Here is a 26,137-nt window from a genome sequence, read left to right as displayed (position 1 = left end):
TGCAGTGGTTTAGCACAGAGCAGTCCAGATTCTCCTCTTCTCAGGTCCCTCTTTGGCGCTCCTGGCCCCTCTCTCCTGATGAGTTTCCCCACAGCAAGAAGCTTGCTATGGGGGCACTCAAGCCCAGCCACAGCTCCGTGTTTTCATTCAGACACGGAGTCGCAGCTAGGCTCTGCCCCTCTCTCTCCTGATTGGCTCATTGACTTTGTTTGACAGTAGCGGGAGCCAATGGCGTGTCACAGCTGTCTCAGCCAATGAGGAGGAAGAGACCCGAGCAGTCAAGTCTCTCCTGCAACATCACTGGATCGATATAGGCTCAGGTAAGTATTAGGGGGGCTGAGGGGGGCTGCTACACACAGAAGGTTTTTCATCTTAATGCACAGAATGCATTAAGATAAAAAAAAAAAACTTCTGCCTTTACAATCGCTTTAATATGTGATTGAACAGCATATTCAAGGCTTTTGATATCTTTTTATTATCCTTTTCCATCTTTATATAGTTTCAATATCTTGTTATGCAGACCTTTTGACAGTTCTTTTCTTCTCCCCATGGCTCAGTATCTAGCCTGCTCAGTGCATCCACATGAGAGCTAACAAAATGATTGACTATTTTTACACAGACATTAATTGCAATTTAAAAAGCCACATATGTGGGAAATTAACCTTTAATTGCCATTTTAACCTGTGTGTGTCACCTTGTGTGTCTGTACCAAGGCCAAATATTCCAGGAGATTATTTTGATCAGGGCCATTTGAGTTTTTTGTTTTTTATGATTTAAAAAGGAACTAAATGACTATGTGATAACAAATGTCTTCATATGATCAATATCCTTAAATAAAAGACAGTTTTTTGGCATGATTAGTCATATTTTCATTATTAATGCCAAAAATTTCACGATTTCTGGCAGGGTATTAAAACTATTGAACACAGTTGTAGATAGATGCAAATAGATAGACAGACAGACAGATAGACAGATAGATAGACAGATAGATAGACAGACAGACAGACAGACAGATAGATAGATAGATAGATAGATAGATAGATAGATAGATAGATAGATAGATAGATAGATAGATAGATAGATAGATAGATAGATAGATAGATAGATAGATAGATAGATAGATAGATAGATAGATAGATAGAGGTTAGTGAATAATTACGGTCACTATATACCTTACAATCTTTGTACAATTCACTTTAGGTTTACCAAAACTATGAAGTATGAGAACCTACCTAATCTAAGGGGGGGAAGGGGGAAGCTAAGCTATGTACTGCATCATTTTTTATGGATCTAAAGGAGATTGTATAATCAGAATGTAAAGTGTGTGGTGAGGTTTAGACCCCATTCATACTGGGGCGACACGACTTGGTGGGGCGACCTGTGAAGTCGCGGTGCACAGCGTGCACCGCGACCTCGGCGCGACTTGCACGGACCTCATATAATTGAAGTCAATGCAAGTCGCCTCCAGGTCGCCCCAAAGTAGTACAGGACCCTTTTTCTAAGTCGGAGCAACTTGTGTTGCTCCTATTAGAATGGGTCCTGTACTATTCAATGGCGAGCGACCGACCGCGACTTGTCAGGCGACCAAGTCGCCTGACAAGTCGCGCTAGTGTGAATGGACCCTTAGGATGATATATTGCTAATAAAACTTTTTAATAGTTGCTATGTATTCTGATTACTGACATCTGTATCGATCAGTCGTCATCATGACCTGCTGTTCATCATTACTGGACTACTTACCTCTAACTAGTGGTTTAACTAATAATTTCCAGCCCATAAAAAGAGCCAAGTTCCAAAAATGTCGCTGTAGCAAAAATACAAAAGACAGTAACAAGAATGCCCAACCCACCATAGAATGTATCTTCCCAACTGCAACAGCCCCTACTTTCACCTTCTTTCCCATATGGAATCCCTCAAGGTTGTTCACATCTCAGCTCTATATATATATATATATCCCAACTATATCAATGGCAGTCATTGGGGAAGATCCCAGCCCCGAATCTCAGGAAGTGTTGTACTTACATTGCCCTTTTCAAACTTGTTCATGTTGTTCTTGCAGTCAATGAGGAAGCGTTCCCCAGTGTCCCCGAGGTCTCCGAATAGGCAGATGAAGACTTTGGCATCGGTTCCACTACCGCTCACATTGCCGGTACAGACAGTCACTCGATACTTCACCACTGTGTGAGTAAGCGGGTAAGACTGATAAGGATCTTCTAACTCAGTCCACTACATGCCCTGGTGGGGAGACCTTACTGCCCCATATAAAACACCACATGAGATACATTATTCAGTAATAACAGCTGGTGAACCACGCATGCATTATTCATGCCAAGATTTACTTTCACTTCTTATAATCTAGAAGGTTATCGGTTACCTGTACTTGACTGTCAGTGGAGGGAAATAGCGGAGTCACTCTGGGCTGACCCCGTAATGTCATATCCTTCAACTTTTAAGAACTCAGTATCACAAAACCTCAGGCAATCTGCTTACATATTAAAGTAGATCTAGAGCGATCAGCCATAACATTAAGATCCCTGACAGGTAAAGTGAATAATATTGATTATCTTGTTACAATGGCATCTGAGAGTCAATGGGATAGATTAGGCAGCAGGTGAACATTATGTCCATGAAGCTGATGTTTTGAAAAAAGAAAAAATTGGCATCACAGTTTCTTGTGTATAGGGCTGCCACTGACTGGTCAGGGTGCCCATGCTGACCTGTGTTCACAGCCAATAGTACCTACAATGGGCATGTGAGCTTCAGAACTGGACAACGAAGAAATAGAAGAAGGTGGCCTGGTCTGATGAGTCACATCTTTTCTTTTACATCATATGGCCACATATGTTGCTTACCTGGGGGAAGACATGGCACCAGGATGATTATGGGAAGAAAGCAAGGGAGCGGAGGCAGTGTGATGGTTTGGGCAATGTTCTGTTGGGAAGCCTTGGGTCCTGCCATTCATGTGGATGTTACTTTGACATGTACCACCTAGCTAAGCATGGTTACTGACCAAGTACACCTCATTATGGAAACGCTACTCCTTAATGGCAGAGGCCTCTTTCAGCAGGATATTGCACCCTGCCATACTGCAAAAATGATCTAAGAATGATTTGTGGAACACAACTCCAAAATTCTCCAGATCTCAACCCATCGAGCATCTGAAGAATCTCTAAAAACAAGCCTGATTCATGGAGGCCCCACCTCACAACTTACAGGACTTAAAGTATCCGCTATTGACAACTTGGTGCCAGATACCACAGCATACCTTCAGAGGTCTAGTGGAGTCCATGCCTCAACAGGTCAGGGCTGTTTTGATTGCAAACTCAATTTTAGTTGTGTCATCATAATGTTATGGCTGATTAGGGGGAAAGGCCGAGATGTGCTGTGTGTGTCTATGGCCGCACACAGCCCAGCTCAGGAGCATGCCTGCACGGCTTGCTATAGGGGCATCTGCAAGAAAAAGGGGTGGACGGCACTCGTGGGGGACTTCAGAAGAGGAGGTAAGGGGCTGCTCTGTGCAATACCGTTGCACGGAGCGGGTAAGTATAACATCTTTTTTATTTTAGCATAAAAAAACAGAGCCTTTAATATCAACTTAATAAAAGCATGCAATGCCAAGTTGCAGTTTCTAAAACTAGCAAAATACTCTCTTTTAAAAAGAGGTATGGACTCCAGAGAGAGACATAATTTTACCCCTGTACCAAACATTAGTAAGACCTCATCTGGAATATGCAGTTCAGTTTTGAGCATCAGTTCACAAAAAGGATATCAAGGAACTGAAGAAAGTGCAGAGAAGGGCAACCAACTGATAAGAGGCATGGAGGAGCTCAGCTATGAGGAAAGATTAGAGGAACTGAATTTATTCTCTCTTGAGAAGAGGAGATTAAGGGGGGATATGATCAACATGTATAAATACATAAGTGGTCCATATAGTGAACTTGGTGTTGAGGTCATCACAGAAGACAAGGGGGGCTCTCTTTACATCTGGAGAAGAGATTTAACCTTCACATACGGAAAGGCTTCTTCAAAGTAAGAGCTTTGAAAATGTGGAATGAACTCCCGTAAGAACTAGTTCTGGCCAGTTCAGCAGATTGTTTTAAAATAGAGCTGGATGCATTTCTAAACGGACAAAATATAACTGGATACTAACATTTATAGGTAATAGCACCAGGGGTAGTTGATCCAGGGATTATCCATTTGCCTCCTGGAGGCTGAGGAAGGATTTCTTTTCACCTGCTGGACATAGGCGTGCGCACAGGGTGTGCCGGGTGTGCCTGGGCACACCGTAATCACCCTGTGTGGTGCCGATTCCCCCTGCTCCCTGTCTCCCCCCTGCAGCTCCTCTCAGAGCTAAAATAAATAATAGTAATAATAGTAAATATTTCATTAACCAGCCCCTTCCTTTTCTGAATGAAGACAGTGAGTGATCTGTACCGATCGCTCCGGTCTTCATTCTTAACTGAAGCATAGTAAACTATGTTTATTGCAGGCTGCAGAGAAACGGAAAGGGGATTTGCTGTCCTCAGTTTCTTTCTCTGTTTCAAAAGTGAGACATCAGGGGTCTGTTTAGATCCTTGATATTTCAAAAAGGCCCTAAAACAGGTTTCCTAAAAAATGTAAAAAAAAGTAATAACAAATAATATTGCAAATAATAATAAAAGCAAATAATATTGTAAATAATAAAACAAAATTGAAATAATAATGTAAAAAGTAAAACATAATTTAAAAAAAAAATAATAATAATACAAATAAAAAATTACTCACAGTGTCCACTACCCTACTGGCACCAATCTTTGCTCTACTGACCCCGTCCACTGCTTTGTTGATATACACACGTGTGTTTGTGCTCTTGGGTGCACACCCTAATGCAATAGGCTGCGCACACCAATTATGCTGGAGCAAATTGGACCCTGCTTTTGCCTTACTCTGGATCAACTGTGGGTATAGGGCTGTGTACAGCTGGTAAAAGTATTAAACACGCCACCACTTTTTTAGGTAAATATATTTCTAAAGGTGCTATGGATATGACATTTTCACCATATGTCATTAACAACCCATGCAATTCATACATACAATGAAACCAAAACAAATAAGTTCAGAAATTAAGTTATGTGTAATAAAATGGAATGACACAGGGAAAAGGTATTAAACACATGAAGAAAGGGAGGTGAAAAAAGGCATGGAAAGTCAAGACACCATCTGAAATCTCTCAGTAATTAGAAAGCAATCCTGCCCCTTTGCACATTAATATCAGCTGGTTCAGTCTCAACTGATGGCCTATAAAAAGGTGTCACACAAGAAACATCTCATGATGGGTAAAAGCAAAGAGTTATCAAGACCTTCACAAACTTACTGTTGGAAAACATACTGATGGCATTGGGGATTTCTAAACTTCTGAATATTTTCACTGTTGAGGCCATAATCCAGTGGAAAGAACATAATTTCATCATACACCGGCCACAACCAGGTGCTCCTCACAAGATTTCTGACAGAGGAGTGGAAATAATTCTCAGAAGGGGGTGTGGTTTCTGCATGGCACTATGAGGAAGCATCCTGTGTGAGCTCAGTTGTCGGTATGGTAATTTGCTCCATTAGCACCCAGAAATACCACATTATTGCCACTCTGTGATGGCCAAGGGAACGGGAAGGTCCCTTCCATCCAAAAACACCCCCTCAGGGTCAATTAAACTATTCCTGGCCACCGAACCAGAAGAACATCTTACTCCGGAGGATGCTGGCTATTCTCAACGCGGCTCTGGCTCCGCCTCTCCTCACAGAACTATGTCCAGCCACAGCTCCCCGGCCTCCCATGTTTGCTTGGGAAGAGACGGAGTCTCCACTCGCTGATCTGAGGTAGCTGCTGTTGGCATCGATGCTCCATAGCCTTGAACTGGCAATTAAAAAGGAGGTCTCAGCTGTCCAGTCAGACCTATCTCAGGTTTTCATTCAGGTGGAGGATTCGGAGCAGCGCCTTGATCACCACGCTATGGCCATCAGAGATCTCCGGGCCTGCAACCGTAGCCTTGCTATTGCAAACAAAATGGCAAAACAAAACAAAATGGCCCTATACAAAATAGAAGACCAGGAAAACTGCAATAGACTGAACAATATTCGGATCAGAGGTGTTCCGGAGGCCACCAAAGATGAGGACCTGCCTGCTACCATCCAGGGGGTTTTCAATAGCTTACTCGAGAACTCGGCGGACCACCCATTACTACTAGAGTACATCGTGCCCTCCATGTAATTTATCATCGGATATCCCGGGGGATGTTATTTGTAGAGTGCATTATTTTGAGGAAAAGGAAGGAACGAATTATGAGGAAAGCTAGAGAGGCGTCTATATTGGACTTTGACGGAGCCGCACTATCCTTCTTCCCTGACCTGGCAAAGGAGACTCTGGACTGCCATTGTGCCTGAAGCCTCTTACCGACAATCTCCGCAATAATGCAATTCATTACAGGTGGGGCTTCCCCGCCTGCCTGGTCACAAGGGATGGCAGGATGGCCACTCTTCGCTTCCCAGAGGATCTGAAAAAATTCTGCCTTGAACTTAACATCACTCCGCCCTGGTTGACAGGAGGATATCCCTTCCCTGCCATCCTTGCCGGAGATTTCCTGGCAGAAGGTCTCCAAGCAGTGCAGATCAGCTATCCTGGGTCCTGCCATTTAAATGGGCCAACTTCCATGAGACTCCCTTAGGCCTGCTGACCGAAACCTGTCATATATCCCCGATCTTGTGGGATCGTTTATAGTTCCGTTGTTTTATGTTCTATCTTTTTTAACTCACTTCTACCCCAATAGCTTACAAGAAATCAGTCAAGATCTCTCTACATGCTCAGACACTGATGTCTCACCTCCAACACGTGAGTTCCACCCAACAAGCACAGTTGTACTGTCTGCTAGCTCACCCAATTACTCTACCTCATAGTTAGTAGAGCAATATGTTTGTAAGGATGGTATTATGTATATGATTATGCTTTGTGTTAAGAATTGGTTAATTCCCAAGTACCTTTACGGAATCACCCATAATTTTCAGTACAGTCACTCCCGGCTCGTTGGGTCCCCCTTCCCCCCTTGTGGGGTGTCACGCTGCTCTGCGTGTCTGCATTGCCCACTCTTTTGGTGGGGGCGGTGTTGGTTGTGCGGGGCCGCGCTGATCCCCCGCACTGGCACCGCAAAGCTTTACGTGCAATTATGTACACGATGCATTTAAAGGTTTCCAACATCCAATGTTGTTTCTGCTCTTTTGCTCATTCTTTTTTCACCACCTCTCTTTCTACTCCCTCTCTACCCTCTCATTTCCCTCCCCCTCCACCTTCCCTGCCTTGTGGCTATCTGTTACATTACCTGTGCTGGAGGTTACGTCTCTCTGATAGCCATGGCGACCCTTCATTTATTGTCAATTATTGTCCGGGGCTTACATGCCCCTGGTAAACGACACCAGTTATTCAGAGAGCTAAAACGCCTGCAGAGGGACATTATCTTTTTACAGGAAAACCATCTTACTCACACTACCTCAGTGAAACTTTTCTCTCTCAACTGTCCCTCTTGGCATTATAGTCTATCAGATGTATATGAAGCAAAAGGGGTCGCCATTGGTATACACAGAGATGTGTCTTTCAGGCTTGAGTCCTCTTTAACTGACACTTGTGGTAGATATATATTTATATTTTTGAAAGGTTACTTGGGTAATTTTTCATGCACCCTAGCTAACGTTTATGCCCCCAACCATGATCAAGTTGGTTTCCTAACTTCCATTTTGTCTAAATTGTCTGAATTTGCCCATGGTTGCATTCTCCTCACAGGAGACTTGAACACCCCCTTGGAACCTAAACTTGACACCTCCCATAGCTTGTCCCATAGCCCACATAAACATCTAACTTTTTTTCGTAAACGATTCCTCGATGCTCAGTTAATGGATACGTGGAGAATAATGCACCCTAAAGACATGGACTACTTCCACTACTCCCATCTCCATAAATCCTATTCGAGGATCGATTATATCCCCATCACTTACGACTTCTTGCGCACTCAAAAATTTAGACTTCCACCCTCTCGGACCATGCCCCTATCTGCCTTTGCCTAAATATCCCCTCACTCCCCATCAAATCTACCATCAAATCTACCAATTGGAAACTGAATGACTCCCTACTTTTGGATTTGATGGATAGGACACAGATAGGAGATGAGCTCACCGCTTATTTTAATGAAAATGACAACCCAGGGATCTCTCCTGGATTTCTTTGGGAAGCCCACAAAGCCCACATACGTGGCAAACTAATCGAACTGCGATCCAGAAAAAAGACGGAACTCCTACATCTCCAATCTGCCCTTATCCAGGAAATCACTGACCTAGAAAAAAAAAAAAAATCAGAAAACACACCAATCACTCCCTTTTTTGCACGCATTATTCCAAAAGCATTAAGAGATACAGTCTTTTCTCCATTTAGAACAGAAGAAACGCTTTCAACTGATATCACGATATCACCACGCAAGACTCCATTGCTGAAGAAAAAGCATGTTGAAGCTCGTTTAAAGTTTGCTGCATGACATTTAGACAAGCCTGTGAAATACTGGGAGAATATAGTCTGGTCAGATGAGACCAAAATTGAACTCTTTGGATGCCATAATACACACCATGTTTGGAGGTCAAATGGCACTTCACCCCAAAAAACACCCCAATACCAACAGTGAAGTTTGGAGGTGGGAACATCATGGCGTGGGGCTGTTATTCAGCATACGGTACTGACAAACTTAATTTTATTGAAGGAAGGATGAATGGAAAAATGTACCGAGACATTCTTGATAAAAATCTGTTGCCATCTACCAGGAGAAGTCAAGGAAACTCTCAATTGGTTTCAAAGAAATAAAATAAAGCTGCTAGAATGGCCCAACCAATCACCGAACTTGAATCCAATAGAAAATCTATGGAAAGAACTAAAGATCAGAGTTCATAGAAGAGGCCCACAGCCCTTGAAGATTTGAAGACAGTTTGTGTGGAAGAATGAGCCAAAATTACACCTGAGCAATGCACTAGTTTCTCAATACAGGAGGCTTCTCGAAGCTGTTATTACCAACAAAGGATTTTGTACAAAGTATTAAACAAATTTCAGTTAGCGTGCTTAATACTTTTCGCTGTGTCATTCCATTTTTAATACACATAACTTAATTTCTGAACTTATTTATTTGGTTTCTTTGTAAATATGGGTTGCATAGGTTGTTACTAACGTGGTGAAAATTTAATCAATAGCGCCTTATATTTACCTAGAAAAATAGTGACGTGTTCAATACTTATTTTACCTGCTGTACATAGAGGGTTTTTTTTTCTATTGCTTGAACCTAGATGGACGTGTGTCTTTTTTCAACCTAACTATGTAACTATATAGTTAGTTAATGGATGCATAGTGATGCTGCTAGGTTTAGGTGGCAGGCTGGGGGGGGGGGGTGGTGACACTATATTGTACTGCACGGGGTGACACCAACCCTAGTGATGCCACTGTTTAGAACCTAAGAGCAAAAAATCTCCACATTGGGGCCTAGCTGTGAAGTTTTGGTTGCTGCACTCAGCTTATGGTTGCATCACCTTCCACAAAGTGTTTTGGATGTTGCAGCCTCACCTGGTAAAACCTCAAGCACCAGTGGTCCCTCTGCCGGAAGCTCCCGTACAATCTCCCCATCCTCTTCATTCAGGTCCAACCAACGCCCACATTTAAAGGTGTATTTCTCTTTGGTCAGGGTCTTCAGCATAGTCAACTGTTTTAAAAGAAAAAGGGTCAGGAAGAAGTTGACAGAGACCAGATAATAAGGTAATAAGGATAATCCACATTGATAATCATGATCGGTTATCATCAATATTTGTGGTTTTTTTGCGTTATCGGTTTTATCAATTATAAGCCATAATAGCTGGTCATCTTCTTATCCCTCAATTGTGATCAATTTAATAAGACATATCATATCAGGCATTACCATAAATAATCACCATTATAATCAAAATGTAAACAACATCATCACTCACAGTCTTCATCAACTGTCAATAGTATGAATAATGGACATAATCGATCCTCACCATTGCAATCCACATACATCAGAAGTCACTATCAAAAATCGCCTTTCTCATGCTTTCGGTCTTTGTTGCCACCATTACTCAGCAACTCTTATTCACTAGCAGTCACCATCATCATCATCGCCCATCTACAGTCATCATCAACAATCTTTGGCATTCATTTTCTTCATCCGTTGTCATTGCCATCATCAATACCAATATGCCACATTACATTTTTCAACCATCATCACGTTAACATTATCATCTGTCATATTTCATGTCATTCATACCTTATATCAGCCTTTCTCAACCTCCGTTCCATGGTTCCCTAAGGTTCCCCCAGAGGTTTTTTGAGCAATGAGCAGTTTCTGTGCCTCAGATAAGTAACCACTAACAATGATCTTTTTACCCGTCTGAAAAGGGGAACTCTTCCCAATGACCCAGATGTAGGGAGCGTTGTTCCCAATGGAAAACAGGTGCGTAAGCTCTACAACTTTCCCAAATAACAGCTTCCCAAATAACAGACCTCAAGGCTGCTGACACATCCAATCTACCAGAATAAGGAAAGAGATGGTCGGCACTCAGGATGACATCCAAAAAATAGTATTCCTTTATGGAAAAGACATGTACAACACTGGGTTGTACATGTCTTTTCAAAAAAGGAATACTATTTTTTGGATGTCATCCTGAGTTCCAACAATCTCTTTCCCTATTCTAGCATTGTTCCCAATGACCATCACACTAATGTGCCATGAGCTGTAAATATAGTAGTTTTTAGCAGAGGTTCCATGAGACCAGAAAGTTATTTCAAGGGTTCCTCCGTGTTAAGAAGGTTGAAAAAGGCTGCCTTATATGAATATGTTTGATGTCATCATAGACATCTTTTAAATGCCTCATCATCAGATGATTTCATGGTCATCATCAGAATAAATATGTGATATCACTTGTATTAACCATCATCATTTTCATTAGTCATATTTCTCCCCAGTTCATGTATATATTTTTATAGTCATTGCCAAACACAGTGGCATAGCGTGGGTTTTTAGCGCCCGGGGCAAGGCAAGTCATTTGCGCCCCTTAACCCGTGGAATTTTAGCACTAGCGAGTCTTTTCCACTAGAACAGTATTAAACCCCTCACCTAAGCACATGTATTGTATATTAAGAAAATACTGTTGTAATTAAAGTAATACCAGTGTACTCAAATTTATTTTCATTTGTTATTTTACTTTATTGAGAGTAATGCACATAGTAGCTACCTACATTATCAGCCCCGAGGGATGGTGTGTCCCCCCAGGAGGTGCAGGAAGATGGTGGCAGGAGAAGTGAAACACACCGAGTGGAAGTCCCCTGGGCCTTGCACACATCACCCCAATTCCTGCACCTTCCCATCTCAGATCAATCCAAATCTCTTCACCATCAGACCTCAGATCAGATCAAGTCTTTCTGTTGTGGGGATGCAGTAAAAATGTATAGAATAGGAGGTCAGAAGGGTAGTGTTTAGGGGTCAGCAAAGCAAAAGACAGGGGTCAGAGGACAGGGGGTCAGCAGTGCAGTGGACAGGAATTAGTAGGACAGTGTACAGGGTTCAGCAGGGTGGAAAACAGAGGTCAGCAGGGCAGAGAATGGGGTCATTAAGCCAAAGGACACAGTCAGCAAAGGAGAGGACTGGAGTCAGCAAGAGAGAGGACTGGGGTCAGCAGGGCAAAGGTAGGGGGTAAGCAGGGAAGAGGATGGGTGTTAGCAGGGCATAGGACGGGCATTAGCAGGGCATAGGACGGGCGTTAGCAGGGCAGAGGACGGGCGTTAGCAGGGCAGAGGACGGGCATCACCAGGGAAGAGGGGGAATTTGCAGAGCAGAATGGGGGGGGGGACATCAGCAGGGCAGAGTGGGGGGGGGGGACATCAGCAGGGCAGAGGGGCACATCTGCAGGGCAGATTGGGGGAGGTGTCAGCAGAGGAGAGGGGGGGACATCAGTAGGGCAAAGGGGGAGGGTGTCAGGAGGGCAGGGGAGGAAATTTCAGCAGGGCAGAGGAGCTGTTCTTCCCAAAACTGTGCACGGCTAAGATCTGATTACTTTTGCAGATACAGCCAGGATTTGCACAGTGTGTATCTGGCTGTTGCAGTCTGAGGATTTTACAGGTCAAAACTGCAACCGCCAGCACAGGCTGTGCCGATCGAGGTTCTAGCTGGAAAAGAAACAGATTGGCTGTGTGCAGGGAGGAGCCACTAAGCTGCATGTCCCGTGGCAAGCCTGAGTGTAGTCTGAGGATGTGAGGAAGAGCTTAGCAGCATTCATGCAGGGGTGCAGCGTGGCACACCACCACGTAGATTTGACTATCCGCTGCTTCAATGTTGGCTTATGCAAGCCAAGTGAGGTGGGCAGGAACGGAGACAGGAGGGCAATGAGGTGATCCCAGCTGTGCTCCCACTTGTGCCAGTGGCCTTTGCTGCAGCGTTGAAGGGTGTCCCAGGCATCCCTGGCATGCCCCCAAAAATATATGCTTGGTGTAATTTCTGGCACGCCAGGTCGGGGGTTGCCAACCTCTAAACTAGAAGCTCAAAGTACTTCTATAGCAGGAATGTCTGGGTGTGTATCAGCTTTCCATGACCACATATCCAGCCATCATGTCGAGGAGCACCTACCTCCCAGTGTCCCCTAGCAGACAAGAGGTATGTTCTGATGGACCATTGGAGGCCCACCCTACTCTTACTTCAGTGGCTGGTGGCTGGTCCTCCTCCTATTCCCTCTTCAAGGGAACTAAGGGTTGGGCATGAATGCATTGTTTGCCCTTTGTCAACAGCCCTGACATGACACGGAAAGCTGATGTTATAGTTCTGCAGACTGCTTGTTGTTTACAAGATTCCTGGGGCCATGTGAGCCACATGGACCCAGGAATCTAGTAAACAAGCAGTCTGCAGTACTGTAGAAATAGGAGTAGGACCAGCGATCAGCCACTGAAGTAGGAGTATGGGAAGAAATGTTTCCCCCCTAGGATTCAATGTCCCAGTCACTGCTGAGCCAGCTCGTCTCCATCCAGCCCGGCTCTAGCATGACATGCACAGCCACCACTCACCTGGGCTCTTCTTGTTTCCTATGCTGAGTGCGGAGGAGATTGGAAGCCTTAAGCCTACCCAGCCAGCGGTTAGTCCTGGACAGCGAGGCGGGAGAAAGTGGCTGCACCAACTGCGATCACTGACAAAGCCAGCTCCGCCCGCCACCGTGGCCGTACATGTGCAGCCAATCACAGAGGGCGCCTGTCACTGAACCCGGACAGCCAGAGAGGTTCGGCCAGTGCTAGGTCAGATTATGGAGAGCGGCGGTGGCAGGGAGCACAAAGTGGCACACTGTGGAATTGGGACTGTGGGAGTCTGAGCTTTTCTGCACCCCTCTAGATATTGCGCCCGGGGACATCCCCGGGCCACCCCCCCCCCCCCCATGCTGAGCCACTGGGCAAAAATCATGATTAATACAAATATTTTTTATCTTCCTCACCTATTATTCTTTTTTTTAATTATTATTTATCATTTTATTTAATATTTGTATGTATTAATATTTTATTTATTATTCTCATTTATCATTACTCCTTAATTATTATCTTCCTTATAAGTCATCATTTACAATTACCTTCTTTCTGTAAGGTTAAAAAAAATTGGCTTTAGGGTCCTTTACCCAGTTTTCATCTAGACCATGGATCTCCAAACTACGGCCCTCCAGCTGTTGTGGAACTACACATTCCATGAGGCATTGTAAAACTCTTGAGATTCAGAGACATGACTAGGCGTGATGGGAATTGTAGTTCCTGAACAACTGGAGGGCCATAGTTTGGAGACCCCTGATCTACTGTAGATTGTGCATGTCTGTGGAAGACCCATTGAGTTGTAAGTTTCTGGAGCATGAGCGAAGGTGACTGGAGTATAGACCCTGTCAATTATGGCAATTTTTTTGTACACTATGCATACAAATGGTTGTGGCAATGAAAGGGAGTTTGAGGAACAAGAGTGGATTCCAATTAGAGACAGGTGAGTTGTGGCCACAAATGGAAAGAGTCTGAAGTCAGTCAGGGCTCTCTTGGGAAAGCTATTGCTGCTGAGACACATGTTGGGAGGCTGTCTTGGTCTGTGTGTTTTAATTGGCAGGCACCTGATCAACACCAATGTCTGACGGATGAAGATTTGGATACTGTCAAGTGTCAGAGGCAGTCTCCATCCGAACCAGCCTGTGAGTCTGAATTATATACACATTAGTCTGCATGTAAGAAGGCTATAGGTCTGATGACTAAAACTGGCCTTACACCTGTGGACCATTCAACAACTGGTTTTGACCAGAGCGAGCAAAAAAATCAAAGGGCAAGGTGTAATGGTATCGTGTGTTGGCACCGTAGTTTGTCAGGCCGCCATTTTGTTCAAACTCTGTCGCAAGCATCCATCTTGTGTTGCGAGCTTAGTGGACAGTGGTGGAAATGGTCATTCTTACCAGCCTCATGCCCCAGCCTTTTGGCAGTGTAATGACCCCCTGGGTCACTGAATGCCAGGTCCCTGCACAGCTGACATTTTTCACACCTCTACTATACACAAGCAGATTGACCAAGCAGACATTCCGTCTCCTCATGCTCTAGAGTGAATTGGTAATCTGAACACAGCATATGGCTCCTAGGTCATTCGAAAATGACACAGTTAACCACAAAACTTCCTAACTTTATACCCAAGCAAGATATGTCTCTGGAAAGTAGATATTTGGGTGCCCCATAAAATATCGATCGAATTAATATCAAACATGAACCCCCTCATGCCTAGTAAAGACAAGCTAGCGATCAGATGCCTTACAGGTCAGAGGTTACTCTGAAATAACCCATGTTTAGTGTCTAAAGATAGGACATTTAAAACCAGACTATAAAATATCGGTTTCAAGCATGTAACCGTTTTATATCTCAAGATATGAGTGCTTTTATTAATCTGTCAAACGGGGAGGTCCCTTAGCAGTTTATAAGACTCAGAGCCTATTGGCTAAGTACTTCTGGTGACACCCCCTGGGGGGTCAGAGAAAAGGACAGGAACTGATAGAGAGCTCAGTTCTCATCCTAACATCGAGGCCATAACATCGCTCAAGGGGAACCAAATATCACATGTTCAGCTTCCGAAACTAAGGTAATACCAGGACCGTTTTAATGTATTTTCATCCTTTCTCTTCATATTTCTCAATTGCTGTATTGTGTCTCTATTTCTTTGTAACCCAGTTTTCTGTAAATATTTTTATTCGCACCAATTTTAACCTTTCTTATAATTAAACCCTATTTTGAAAAGTGTTAACTTTGTCTCTAAGCTCTTAAACGCAAACTGACCCAAACGAACCTGCCTCCTGAAGCACGCTACTGTGTGTTACAGACAGTTATTTTAAAGTCATAATTGATATTTGTACTGTTTAGGCTAACCTATCTGAAACATTCTGGTCTGAGGTGACAGTGGGTGTGTTACAGACGGTTATTCTAAAGTCATAATTGATATTTGTAAAATCACGAGCGTCCTCTCCGCTCATTATAATTTAGAGGTGGTGGCAGAGAAAGAGTTAATCGTTAATTAACCCGTGACAATCGCGCTCAGTCTGCTGGCATCTAGATTGTGGTCCCCGCAAGCTGGACAATCTGTGTGCTGGGTGCAGCTGAGAGTGGCATTGTTACGCAAGTGACGGCAGGGTGTGAGATTGCTTGGTCTTTGGTCACGAGGTGGATGAGAAGGCCAGGGCTCTGATACCCGCCACCGTCACACAAGGATGATACTTTTTTGAAAAATCTAATGGGAACGAACACATTTCTAATTGTTGAGTATGCTCCAAGATAAATTGCAACTAGTCTTATAGGCATGTACTTGTCAAATGTAATCTGGAAGTAGAACTTCCAGGCTATTAAAATTAAAGTGCTGCTAAACCCACATCATAAAAAACTATCAATAAATGGTGTATTACGTGCTGTTCACACACTCACTCAGTCACTATGAGATTCGTTCTCTGTATTCTTCAAAATAACTTGTTGATCCTGCTGCTCTCTAGTTGTTCATGTCCCCAATTCAGATAGGTATTTTGCAGCTGTAGTGGCAACTCTGCACAAGCTCAGTTTTCAGTGAGTTTTTATGCTGAGCATTTCCTCCCTATCACATCTGAGCAGCCCATGTGACTATAAAGTCAGACATGTGGGCTTATAAACAGTGGTAAATGACATCCCACTCCCAGCCTCCTCAGCTATACCCATTAACCAATTAAACACAATGGGGGCGGGGTATTACATATAGATTGATGGAGGCTTCACCTCCCTCTTACTCTAAGACACAGGCTGGTGGGGCGTGACACAGCCTGTGACTGGAAGAAATCAGCCCACACCATGTTACTGTTAGAAAAATGATAAAGTTTCTGCCTGGCCTATAGCAGACTGACAGCCGGGGGGGGGGGGGGGTTTCATTGTTCTGAGGAAGCCATATGACATCCTTAAAAATGGCTGCTCGATCCGTGGTGCGGTGTGTCGCTTGGACACACCGCATCACTGATCACGGTAAGGAGCCTATGACGTAGGCTCTTTATCCTGTGATCAGCTGTGCCCAATCACAGCTGATCACAGTGTAAATAGGAAGTGCCAGTTATCGTCATTTCTCTCCTAACACTGACAGTGCTTGAGGAGAGCCGATAAGCACAATAATAATCAGTGCAATGATTATCAGTGCAGCCCAATCAGTGATGCCAATCAATGCCAACCAGTGATGCCTTTCAATGCCCATCAGTGATGCTTGTCAGTGCCTATCAGTGATGCCAGTTCAGTGCCTCTTCATCAGTGCCACCTATCAGTGCCCATCAGTGTCTCCTCATCAGTGCTGCCTATCAATGTCCATCAGTGCCGCCCATCAGTGCTGCCTATCAGTTCACATCAGTGCTGCCTATCAGTGCTTATCATTGCCCATCAGTGCCGCCTATCAGTTCACATCAGTGCTGCCTATCATTGCCCATCAGTTCCGCCTATCAGTGCCCATAAGTGCCACATATCAGTTCCCATCAGTGCCACCTCATCAGTGCAGCATATCAGTGCCCATCAGTGTAGCCTCATCAGCGCACATCAGTGAGGGAGAAAATTATTTACAACATTTTATAATAGAAACTGAGAAAAACTTTTTTTGTTTGTTTAGCAAAAAATAAAAACTCAGTGGTGATTTAATACCATCAAAAGAAAGCTCTATCTAAAAAAAATGATAAAAATTTTGTTTGGATACAGCATTACATAATCGCACAATTGTCATTCAAAGTGTGACAGCACTGGAAGCTGAAAACTGGCCTGGGCCAGAAGGGGATAAAAGTGCCCGGTATTCAAATGGTTAATTATTTCTTTTTACTCTGTATTCCAAAGGCTGTATTTTTTTTTTTGAACATGTGACCAGCAGCAGAGGACTAGAAGCTCCTCCTGCTTATGTTTCCCAGCAGACAGGCTGGGAGAGAGCTGGGTCATGTGACAGCTGTATAACAATTAGGAAAAAGGTACTTAGATGTTTTTTTTAATTAAAATAATTACAGTGCCATCATCCACATACAGAAATAGAAAGGACAATGTAAATTAAACTTTATGTGTTTAGTATCACTTTAAGACATTGACATGGTACTCTAAGTCATTCAAAATAATTCTAGTTCATGAAGGCACCATGGAATTGTGCAACGAGTGATTTTTTTCTCATTCAAATGAAATTCTACAATACAGTTGTAAGGCCAGCTTAAGGGAGCCTGTAACTAAGGCAGGTTAGTCTTCTTGAAGAAAACAGACAGAGCTTTGCAATAAGAGCAGGCTAGAAAATAATTACTCTTTGCTGTGCATGAATATTCCCTGCATGGAAAGATCTTCTCTTACCTGCTTTCTGTGATGACTAAAGCTGGATACACACTATCCAACTTTTGTGGTTAGATTTCCTTCAAATTTACTTTTTCTATGTAGTGCAAGGGCCTGCCAGATTGCATACAAATTGAAAGTGTTTAGGTTTGACCTCATATTATATGGTTTTGGTAAGTCTAAAGAAAAAGTCTTCAGAAAATATTATAGTGTGTATGGCCCATTAGTCTAAACCACTGGCAACAAAAGTGAATACATCCCTGAGTGAAAAGGTCCAAATTGGGCCCATTTAGCCATTTTCTCTTGTGACTCGTTAGTGTTACAAGGTCTCAGGTGTGAATAGGGAGCAGGTGTGTTAAATTTGGTGTTATCTTTTATTTTAGATCTTCAGAGAGTTATTTGCCATGAGGTGCCATGTTGAACATCCAGTGACCAGCATGAGAGACTCTCTCATACTGGTCACTGGAAGTTCAACATGGCACCTCATGGCAAATAACTCTCTGAAGATCTAAAATAAAAGAATTGTTGCTCTATATAAAGATGGCCTAGGCTATAAGAAGATTGCCAAGACCCTGAGACTGAGCTGCAGCACGGTGGCCAAGACCATACAGTGGTTTAACAGGACAGGTTCCACTCAGAACAGACCTCACCATGGTCGAACAAAGAAGTTGAGTGCACCTGCTCAGCGTCATATCCATAGGTTGCCTTTGGGAAATAGACTTATAATTGCTGACAGTATTGCTGCAGAGGTTGAAGGGGTGGGGGGGTCAGCCTGCCAGTGCTCAGACCATACGCCGTTCACTGCATCAAATTGGTCTGCATGGCTGTCATCCCAGAAGGAAGCCTCTTCTAAAGATGATGCAGAAGAAAGCCTGCAAATAGTTTGCCAAAGATAAGCAGACTAAGGACATGGATTACTGGAACCATGTCATGTGGTCTGATGAGACCAAAATAAACGTATTTGGTTCAGATGGTATCAAGCGTTTGTAGTGGCAACCAGGTGAGGAGTTCAAAGACAAGTGTGTCTTGCCTACAGTTAAGCATGGTGGTGGGAGTGTCATGGTCTGGGACTGTATGAGTGCTGCCGGCACTGGGGAGCTACAGTTAAATGAGGAAACCATGAATGCCAACATGTACTGTGACATACTGAAGCAGAGCATGACTGGACCGCAGGGCAGTATTCCAACATAATGACCCCAAACACACCTCCAAGACCATTGCCTTGCTAAAGAAGCTGAGGGTTTAGGTGATGGACTGGCCAAGCATGTGTCCAGACCTAAACCCTATTGAGCATCTGTGGGGCATCCTCAAACCAAAGGTGGAGGAGCGCAAGGTCTCTAACATCCACCAACTCTGTGATGTCATCATGCAGCAGTGGAAGAGGACTCCAGTGGCAACCTGTGAAGCTCTGATTAACTCCATGTCCAAAAGGGTTAAGGCAGTGCTGGAAAATAATGGTGGCCACACAAAATATTGACAATTTGGGCCCAATTTGGACATTTTCACTTAGGGGTGTACTCACTTTTGTTGCCAGCGGTTTAGACATTAATGGCTGTGTGTTGAGTTATTTTGAGGGGACAGCAAATTTACACTGTTATACAAGCTGTACACTCACTACTTTACATTGTAGCAAAGTGTCATTTCTTTAGTGTTGTCACATGAAAAGATATAATAAAATATTTACAAAAATGTGAGGGGTGTACTCACTTTTGTGAGATACTGTATATAAAACACACACGCATTGTGTTTATACATACACACAAATAAAGAATAATCAGATATAACCATTCTCACCTTAGCTAGATGCCAACCACTAAAAGCATTCCTCTTCTCATGCCATATCCTGATCTTATATAGGGGCCCAAGGTCTGGAAGTTCAATCTGCAAAAGACAACACAAGGACAGACAGATGGAGGGCTTTTTGATTCATTCTAGCCAATCTCTACATAACCTTTAGGTTATACTTTCCTGAAGCAGCTGAATGTGAAGTGACTGGAGCCACTTACCATAAACTTGTCTAACTGTCCTGTTTCAAAATTATCCGATTTGTTGTCCAGCCTCAATTCATCTGACTTTCCCTTCTGTCCATAGATCTGCAGAAGGATATTGGCATCTGTTCCAGCATTTCTAATATCACTTGTCCATATCCAAAGTGACCATGGGTGTTCTAAAAAAAAAAGGATGGGGTAATAATGGGGTAATATTAGTTTTAGAGCAAGAGGAACAGTTCAGGTCTAAAAAGCCTTGCAAGGCCTCTCCATGGTAAGCTAAGGTTGGGTTATTCCATCCCTGCTGATTCGGCACTGTGCGACTTTAACTGACTATTGCGCGGTCGTGCGACGCCGTACCCAAACAAAATTTACGTCCTTTTTTTCCCACAAATAGAGCTTTCTTTTGGTGGTATTTGATCACCTGTGCGATATTTACTTTTTGCGCTATAAACAAAAAAATAGCATAGATTTTGAAAAAATAACAATATTTTTCACATTTTTTTATATGAAATTCCCCCCAAAAAAATGTAAAAATCAAAATTTTTTTACATTTTTTGTCAATTTGTTTTCTGCTACATATGTTTGGTAAAAAAAATCACAATAAGCGTATTCTGATTGGTTTGCGCAAAAGTTATTGCGTTTACTAACTAAGGGAAAGATTTTTGTCATTTTTGGTGTTTTTTTTAACGAGTAATGGCGGCGATCTGCGTTTTTTTTTGCGGGACTGTGACATTGCGGCGGACAGATCGGACCCTTGACCTACATTTTTGACACTTTTGGGGGTACCAGTGACATTACTACAGTAATCAGTGCTATAAATATGCATTGTTACTGTAAAAATGACACTGGCAGGGAAGCGGTTAATTTTTATTGGTGATCAAGGGGTTAATGTATGCCTGGTGCTTACTGACATGTGTGGGGGGAGGTGACTGAGTGACACAGGGACAGATCGCAGGTTCAGCTATGCTGAACTCTGCAATCTGACCCTGTCTGTAACTTAGGAGATCCGCCCGCTTTGTTCACACAAGCGGGCGGATCTCCACACTCGATTCCCCGATGATCGGGGAAGAGCGGCGGTGATCACCGCCGCTCCTCCCCTGGCCCGACTCCTGCTGTGACTGAATACAGCGGGAGGGAGCCCCCGGCGGCGTGCGCGCGCCACCCACAAGGGGAGGAGTCCAGCGACGTAGGTCTACGTCGCTGGACGAAAACGAGCCACTTTGCCGCAGTATGGTCAACGTGACTGGTCGGCAAGTGGTTAAAGTAGAACTATAGGCCAAACCTTTTTTTACCATTTTGGATAGAGCAGAGGACAGTTATAACACCTAGCAGATTTTTCTATCGCCATCTGTGTCCCATTGGGAGGATATCCCGTCACTTCCGGTCCCATAGCCAAACAGGTATTTGGAGGAAATCCCTGCAAATTAAGGGAATACTTTGGGGTCCCCCAGGATACCAGAACTAGTGTCTCCATTAGAAGATTTTCCCTCTATTACTATTCTGGGGATAACCCAACATTTGGGTAACTTCTTTTACTTTCACTTTCCATAAAAATTGGTAAACAGGAGAAGTAGAGAGGTGTAAACTCCCTAACAGAGGCACAGACAGCAATAAAAACCCATAGGCAGAAAGACAAAAGATGTACACCGCTCCAAAGTTATCCGCAGGTGTGGAGTATAACAACACTACTTGTGGCAACCACTTAGGGTGCCTGCTTAGGTCCGCAACCCGGAACGTCCATGTAACAGAGAGAGAGAGATGCGGCACATCCAGAGTAGTAAAGAAGTCTTTGGTTTATTGAATAAGCACTTTGTGTGAAACGCGTCTGCTGAACATTGTGGTTCTCCTATGTGTCATGTTTTAAGCCTGTGAGTATGGAATACCAATAAACCAAAGACTTCTTTACTACTCTGGATGTGCCGAATCTCTCGGTTACAAGCAATAAAAACCCGACTGGGGTTATAATCCACCTCCCCTCTATCCAAAACTAAAAAACTGAAAATAAATAAAAGTTTTGTCTTTAGTTATACTTTAAGAATTTAAGTTCATGTACAAATCCAATCGTGAATACCCCCTGTTCAGCAGATGTATAGTTCCTATACATCTGACTATTACTGTATCTGAGGTCCACACATAACCTGTGATTTCCTTTCTTACAGTCTCTGGCAACCAATATTGCATGATGAGCATGGCAAAAACAAGGAGAAACCACTGAAAGCAATGTGCTGTCTTCTATATGGCTGTATGTTACCCAAGCTGCAGAGAGCTTTGCAATAGCTTCCAACACTATTTGCCCACTCATGGTAAGAAGGTCAGAAAAGGTAAAAATAAAGCAAAAAGTTAAATCACAATTCAAACCAAAACTATTTTTAGGTTTCTGGATGAAATGTGGAAAGGTCCAAGACTTTGCCAAGATTTTATTATGTATGGATGTCAGGGCCGCTGATAGGGAGGGACCACCAGTCCTCCTGTAGGGGGCCCAGGTACACAGGAGGGCCCTAACAGCATGGGGAATCGGTGTGGTCGGGCAGAGGGGCAATTACAGAAGGAAGCCCTGTGCGGCTCTCTGCAGCAGCTGTTTCTCCACCTTCTGCTAGCTTTCAGCTGCTGCAGGGTGAGACACAGACACAGGGCATCGTTCCTCTAACTGCTTCTACAACACTGATCCCCCTCCCTGTTCTGCCTGCTTCTGATCAAAGGGTTAAGTGTGAGCCTAGGGGTTGTTTTCTAACTGTGGGGGGGATAGGCTTATGGAATCAATACAGAGACCTGTGATCCTAAATAGGAGGAACACAAGAGCTCTGCATTGATACCAGAGAGAACAACGGTCTGCTGTGTTTACCACAGCAGACCGCTGTTCTCTCTTCACAGGGAGTGATCGTGGGTGCCCGGTGGCAATTGCGGTAGCCGGCCCGTGGATTGGCTTCCCCACTGGCAAGTGCCCCCAGGATCGCTCCCGCGGACTGCCGTACAGGTACGACGTTTCTTCTGGAACCTGTCACCGTATAACCGGCTGCTGCACGGCAAATGGTTAAAGTTAAAAAAAAAAAAACTTTCTATTTTCATTATATATCTTATTTTAGACCCAATGACATCATCACTTGGTCAATGGGTGTCTGTACAGATCATAGCAGGCAGATCATAGCTGGTGGAAGCTGCTTGCTGTGGGGGCACTTGGCAGGAGGGAGGGGCCAGGAGCAGGGACGAGGGACTCGTCGGGGGGAGGGGCCAGGAGCAGAGAAGAGGGACCCATCAGGAGGAAGGGGCCAGGAGAAGAGAAGAGGGATCCATCAGGAGAGAGAGGCCAGGAGCAGAGAAGAGGGATCCATCAGGAGGGAGGGGCCAGGAGAAGAGAAGAGGGACTCGTCAGGAGGCAGGGGCAGAGAAGAGGGACTCGTCAGGAGGGAGGAGCCAGGAGAAGAGGAGAGGGACTCGTCAGGAGGGAGGGGCCAGGAGCAGAGAAGAGGGACTCATCAGGAGGGAGGGGCCAAGAGCAGACAAGAGGGACTCATCAGGAGGGAGGGCCCAGGAGCAGAGAAGAGGGACTCATCAGGAGGGAGGGGCCAGGAGCAGAGAAGAGGGACTCATCAGGAGGGAGGGGCCAGGAGCAGAGAAGAGGGACTCGTCAGGAGGGAGGGGCCAGGAGCAGAGAAGAGGGACTCATCAGGAGGGAGGGCCCAGGAGCAGAGAAGAGGGACTCGTCTGGAGGGAGGGGCCAGGAGCAGAGAAGAGGGACTCGTTAGGAGGGAGGGGCCAGGAGCATAGAAGAGGGACTCGTCAGGAGGGAGGGGCCAGGAGCAGAGAAGAGGGACTCGTCAGGAGGGAGAGGCCAGGAGCAGAGAAGAGGGACTCGTCAGGAGGCAGGGGCCAGGAGTAGAGAAGAGGGACTCGTCAGGAGGGAGGGGCCAGGAGCAGAGAAGAGGGACTCGTCAGAATGGAGGGGCCAGGAGCAGAGAAGAGGGACTCATCCGGAGGGAGGGGCCAGGAGCAGAGAAGAGGGACTCATTAGGAGGGAGGGGCCAGGAGCAGAGAAGAGGGACTTGTCAGGAGGCAGGGCCAGAAGCAAAGAAGAGGGACTCGTCAGGAGGGAGAGGCCAGGAGCAGAGAAGAGGGACTCGTCAGAATGGAGGGGCCAGGAGCAGAGAAGAGGGACTCATCAGGAGAGAGGGGCCAGGAGCAGAGAAGAGGGACTTGTCAGGAGGCAGGGCCAGGAGCAGAGAAGAGGGACTCATCAGGAGGGAGGGGCCAGGAGCAAAGAAGAGGGACTCGTCAGAAGGGAGGGGCCAGGAGCAGAGAAGACAGGATGGAGGGGCCAGGAGCAGAGAAGACAGACTCGTCAGGAGGCAGGGGCCAGGAGTAGAGAAGAGGGACTCATCAGGAGGGAGGGGCCAGGAGTAGAGAAGAGGGACCTGAGAAGAGGAGGATCCAGGCTGCTCTGTGCAAAACCTCCTGCACAGAGGAGGTAAGTATAACATGTTTGTTAATTTTAAGCAAAAAAAAAATGAGACTTTAGTATCACTTTAAATGCAGTTGTTTTCTTACTCTTTTGTCTTTTCTGTCGCAGAGAAACCATTTCATAAAGTTCCCGTTCTATTAAACCATCTCCTTCATCGATGTCCAGCCATCTGCCACATGGGAAGGTCTGTTCAATGCCGGTGAAAGGGCAGTAGACCACCACCTTAATGAGAAAACAGAATCGGTTATATGGAGGCTGTGCCAAGTCTATAACTGGGCACAATCTAGTGTACAGGTAGGAGGACCCTAAAGGAAGAAAACTGGTCAAAGGGAGAGCCACATGGAAGGCAGCATTAGTTAAATATATGCTCAACTGCACAGTTTTGCGGCACCCCAACAGCAAGTCTAAACCAAAACTTTTAGCTGTGATCTGAGCTGTCCAAAGACAGCTCGGATCACAGCCATTCATGGCTGCACTGGGCGCCCGAGTGTTTTTTTCAAAGCCCTCTTTATATAAAGCATGCCCTCGCAATGAAAGTGGTTAAAAATACAAAATGTTTAGAAAAAAAATCTCCACCTGCTTGCCAAAAAGGAGAATACAGCATATTAATACACACTATATTGTCAAAAGTACTGGGACGTCTGTCTTTACACGCACATGAACTTTAATGGCATCCCAGTCTTAGTCTGTAGAGTTCAATATTGAGTTGGCCCACCCTTTGCCGCTATAACAGCTTCAACTCTTCTGGGAAGGCTGTCCACAAGGGTTAGGAGTGTGTCTATGGGAATGTTTGACCATTCTTCCAGAACCGCATTTGTGAGGTCCGGCAATGAAGTTGGACGAGAAGGCCTGGCTTGCAGTCTCCACTCTAATTCATCCCAAAGGTGTTCTATCAGGTTGAAGTCAGGACTCTGTGCAGGCCAGTCAAGTTCCTCCACCCCAAACTCACTCATTCATGTCTTTATAGACCTTGCTTTGTGCATTGGTGCGCAGCCATGTTGGAACAGGAAAAGGCCATCGCCAAACTGTTCCCACAAAGTAGGAAGCATGAAATTGTCCAAAATGTCTTGGTATGCTGACACCTTAAGAATTCCCTTCACTGGAAGTAAGGGGCCAAGTCAAACCCATGAAAAACAACCCCACACCATAATCCCCCCTCCACCAAATGATTTGGACCAGTGCACAAAGAAAGGTCCATAAAGACATGGATGAGTGAGTCTGGGGGTGGAGGAACTTGACTGACCTGCACCTGACCTCAACCCGATAGAACATCTTTGAGATGAATTAGAGCGCAGACTGCGATCCAGGCCTTCTCGTCAAACATCAGTGCCTGACCTCACAAAAGCGCTTTTGAAAGAATGATCAAACATTCCCATAGACACACTCTTAAACCTTGTGGACAGCCTTCCCAGAAGAGTTGAAGCTGTTATAGCGGCAAAGGGTGGGCCAACTCAATATTGAACCCTACAGACTAAGACTGGGATGCCATTAAAGTTCATGTGCGTGTAAAGGCAAGCGTCCCAATACTTTTGACAATATAGTGTACTATAATTCACAGTTACCTAAAATATGTGCAAAAAAAATGATTTTTGGAAGAACTTATAAACAATAAAATCCTTTTCTCTGAAGTTCATCAACAGACGCAGCTCCATCTCTTCAGAAACCATTGGGTTATGCTCCTCCAATCAGGAACAGGCACTAGGCAGGAAAAAAGTTTAACCATGACTATTGGGCTGTCCCTGCAGGCATAGCCACACACACTCTGCTATCATCTAGCAGTTTAGATGCAAGCAG

At 44.6% G+C, this 26,137-nt stretch overlaps 1 protein-coding gene across 1 annotated transcript in view; it reads right to left on the bottom strand.

The window, feature by feature from the left end:
* LOXHD1 (lipoxygenase homology PLAT domains 1) overlaps positions 1-26,137 on the bottom strand; it is a gene marked incomplete at its 5' end in the record, with an annotated part of 374,771 nt that overhangs the window by 176,950 nt on the left and 171,684 nt on the right. Inside the window, 5 exons of the mRNA XM_082254549.1 lie at positions 2,023-2,177; positions 9,617-9,752; positions 19,691-19,777; positions 19,903-20,063; positions 24,430-24,565. Of these exons, the coding sequence (XP_082110675.1) occupies positions 2,023-2,177; positions 9,617-9,752; positions 19,691-19,777; positions 19,903-20,063; positions 24,430-24,565 (675 nt within the window). The remainder of the gene's footprint in view (positions 1-2,022; positions 2,178-9,616; positions 9,753-19,690; positions 19,778-19,902; positions 20,064-24,429; positions 24,566-26,137) is intronic.

This window comes from Pelophylax lessonae, assembly GCF_965119305.1.
Source record: "Pelophylax lessonae genome assembly, chromosome: 1".
Lineage (NCBI taxonomy): Eukaryota > Metazoa > Chordata > Amphibia > Anura > Ranidae > Pelophylax > Pelophylax lessonae.
This window is presented reverse-complemented; position numbering and strand designations above follow the sequence as displayed.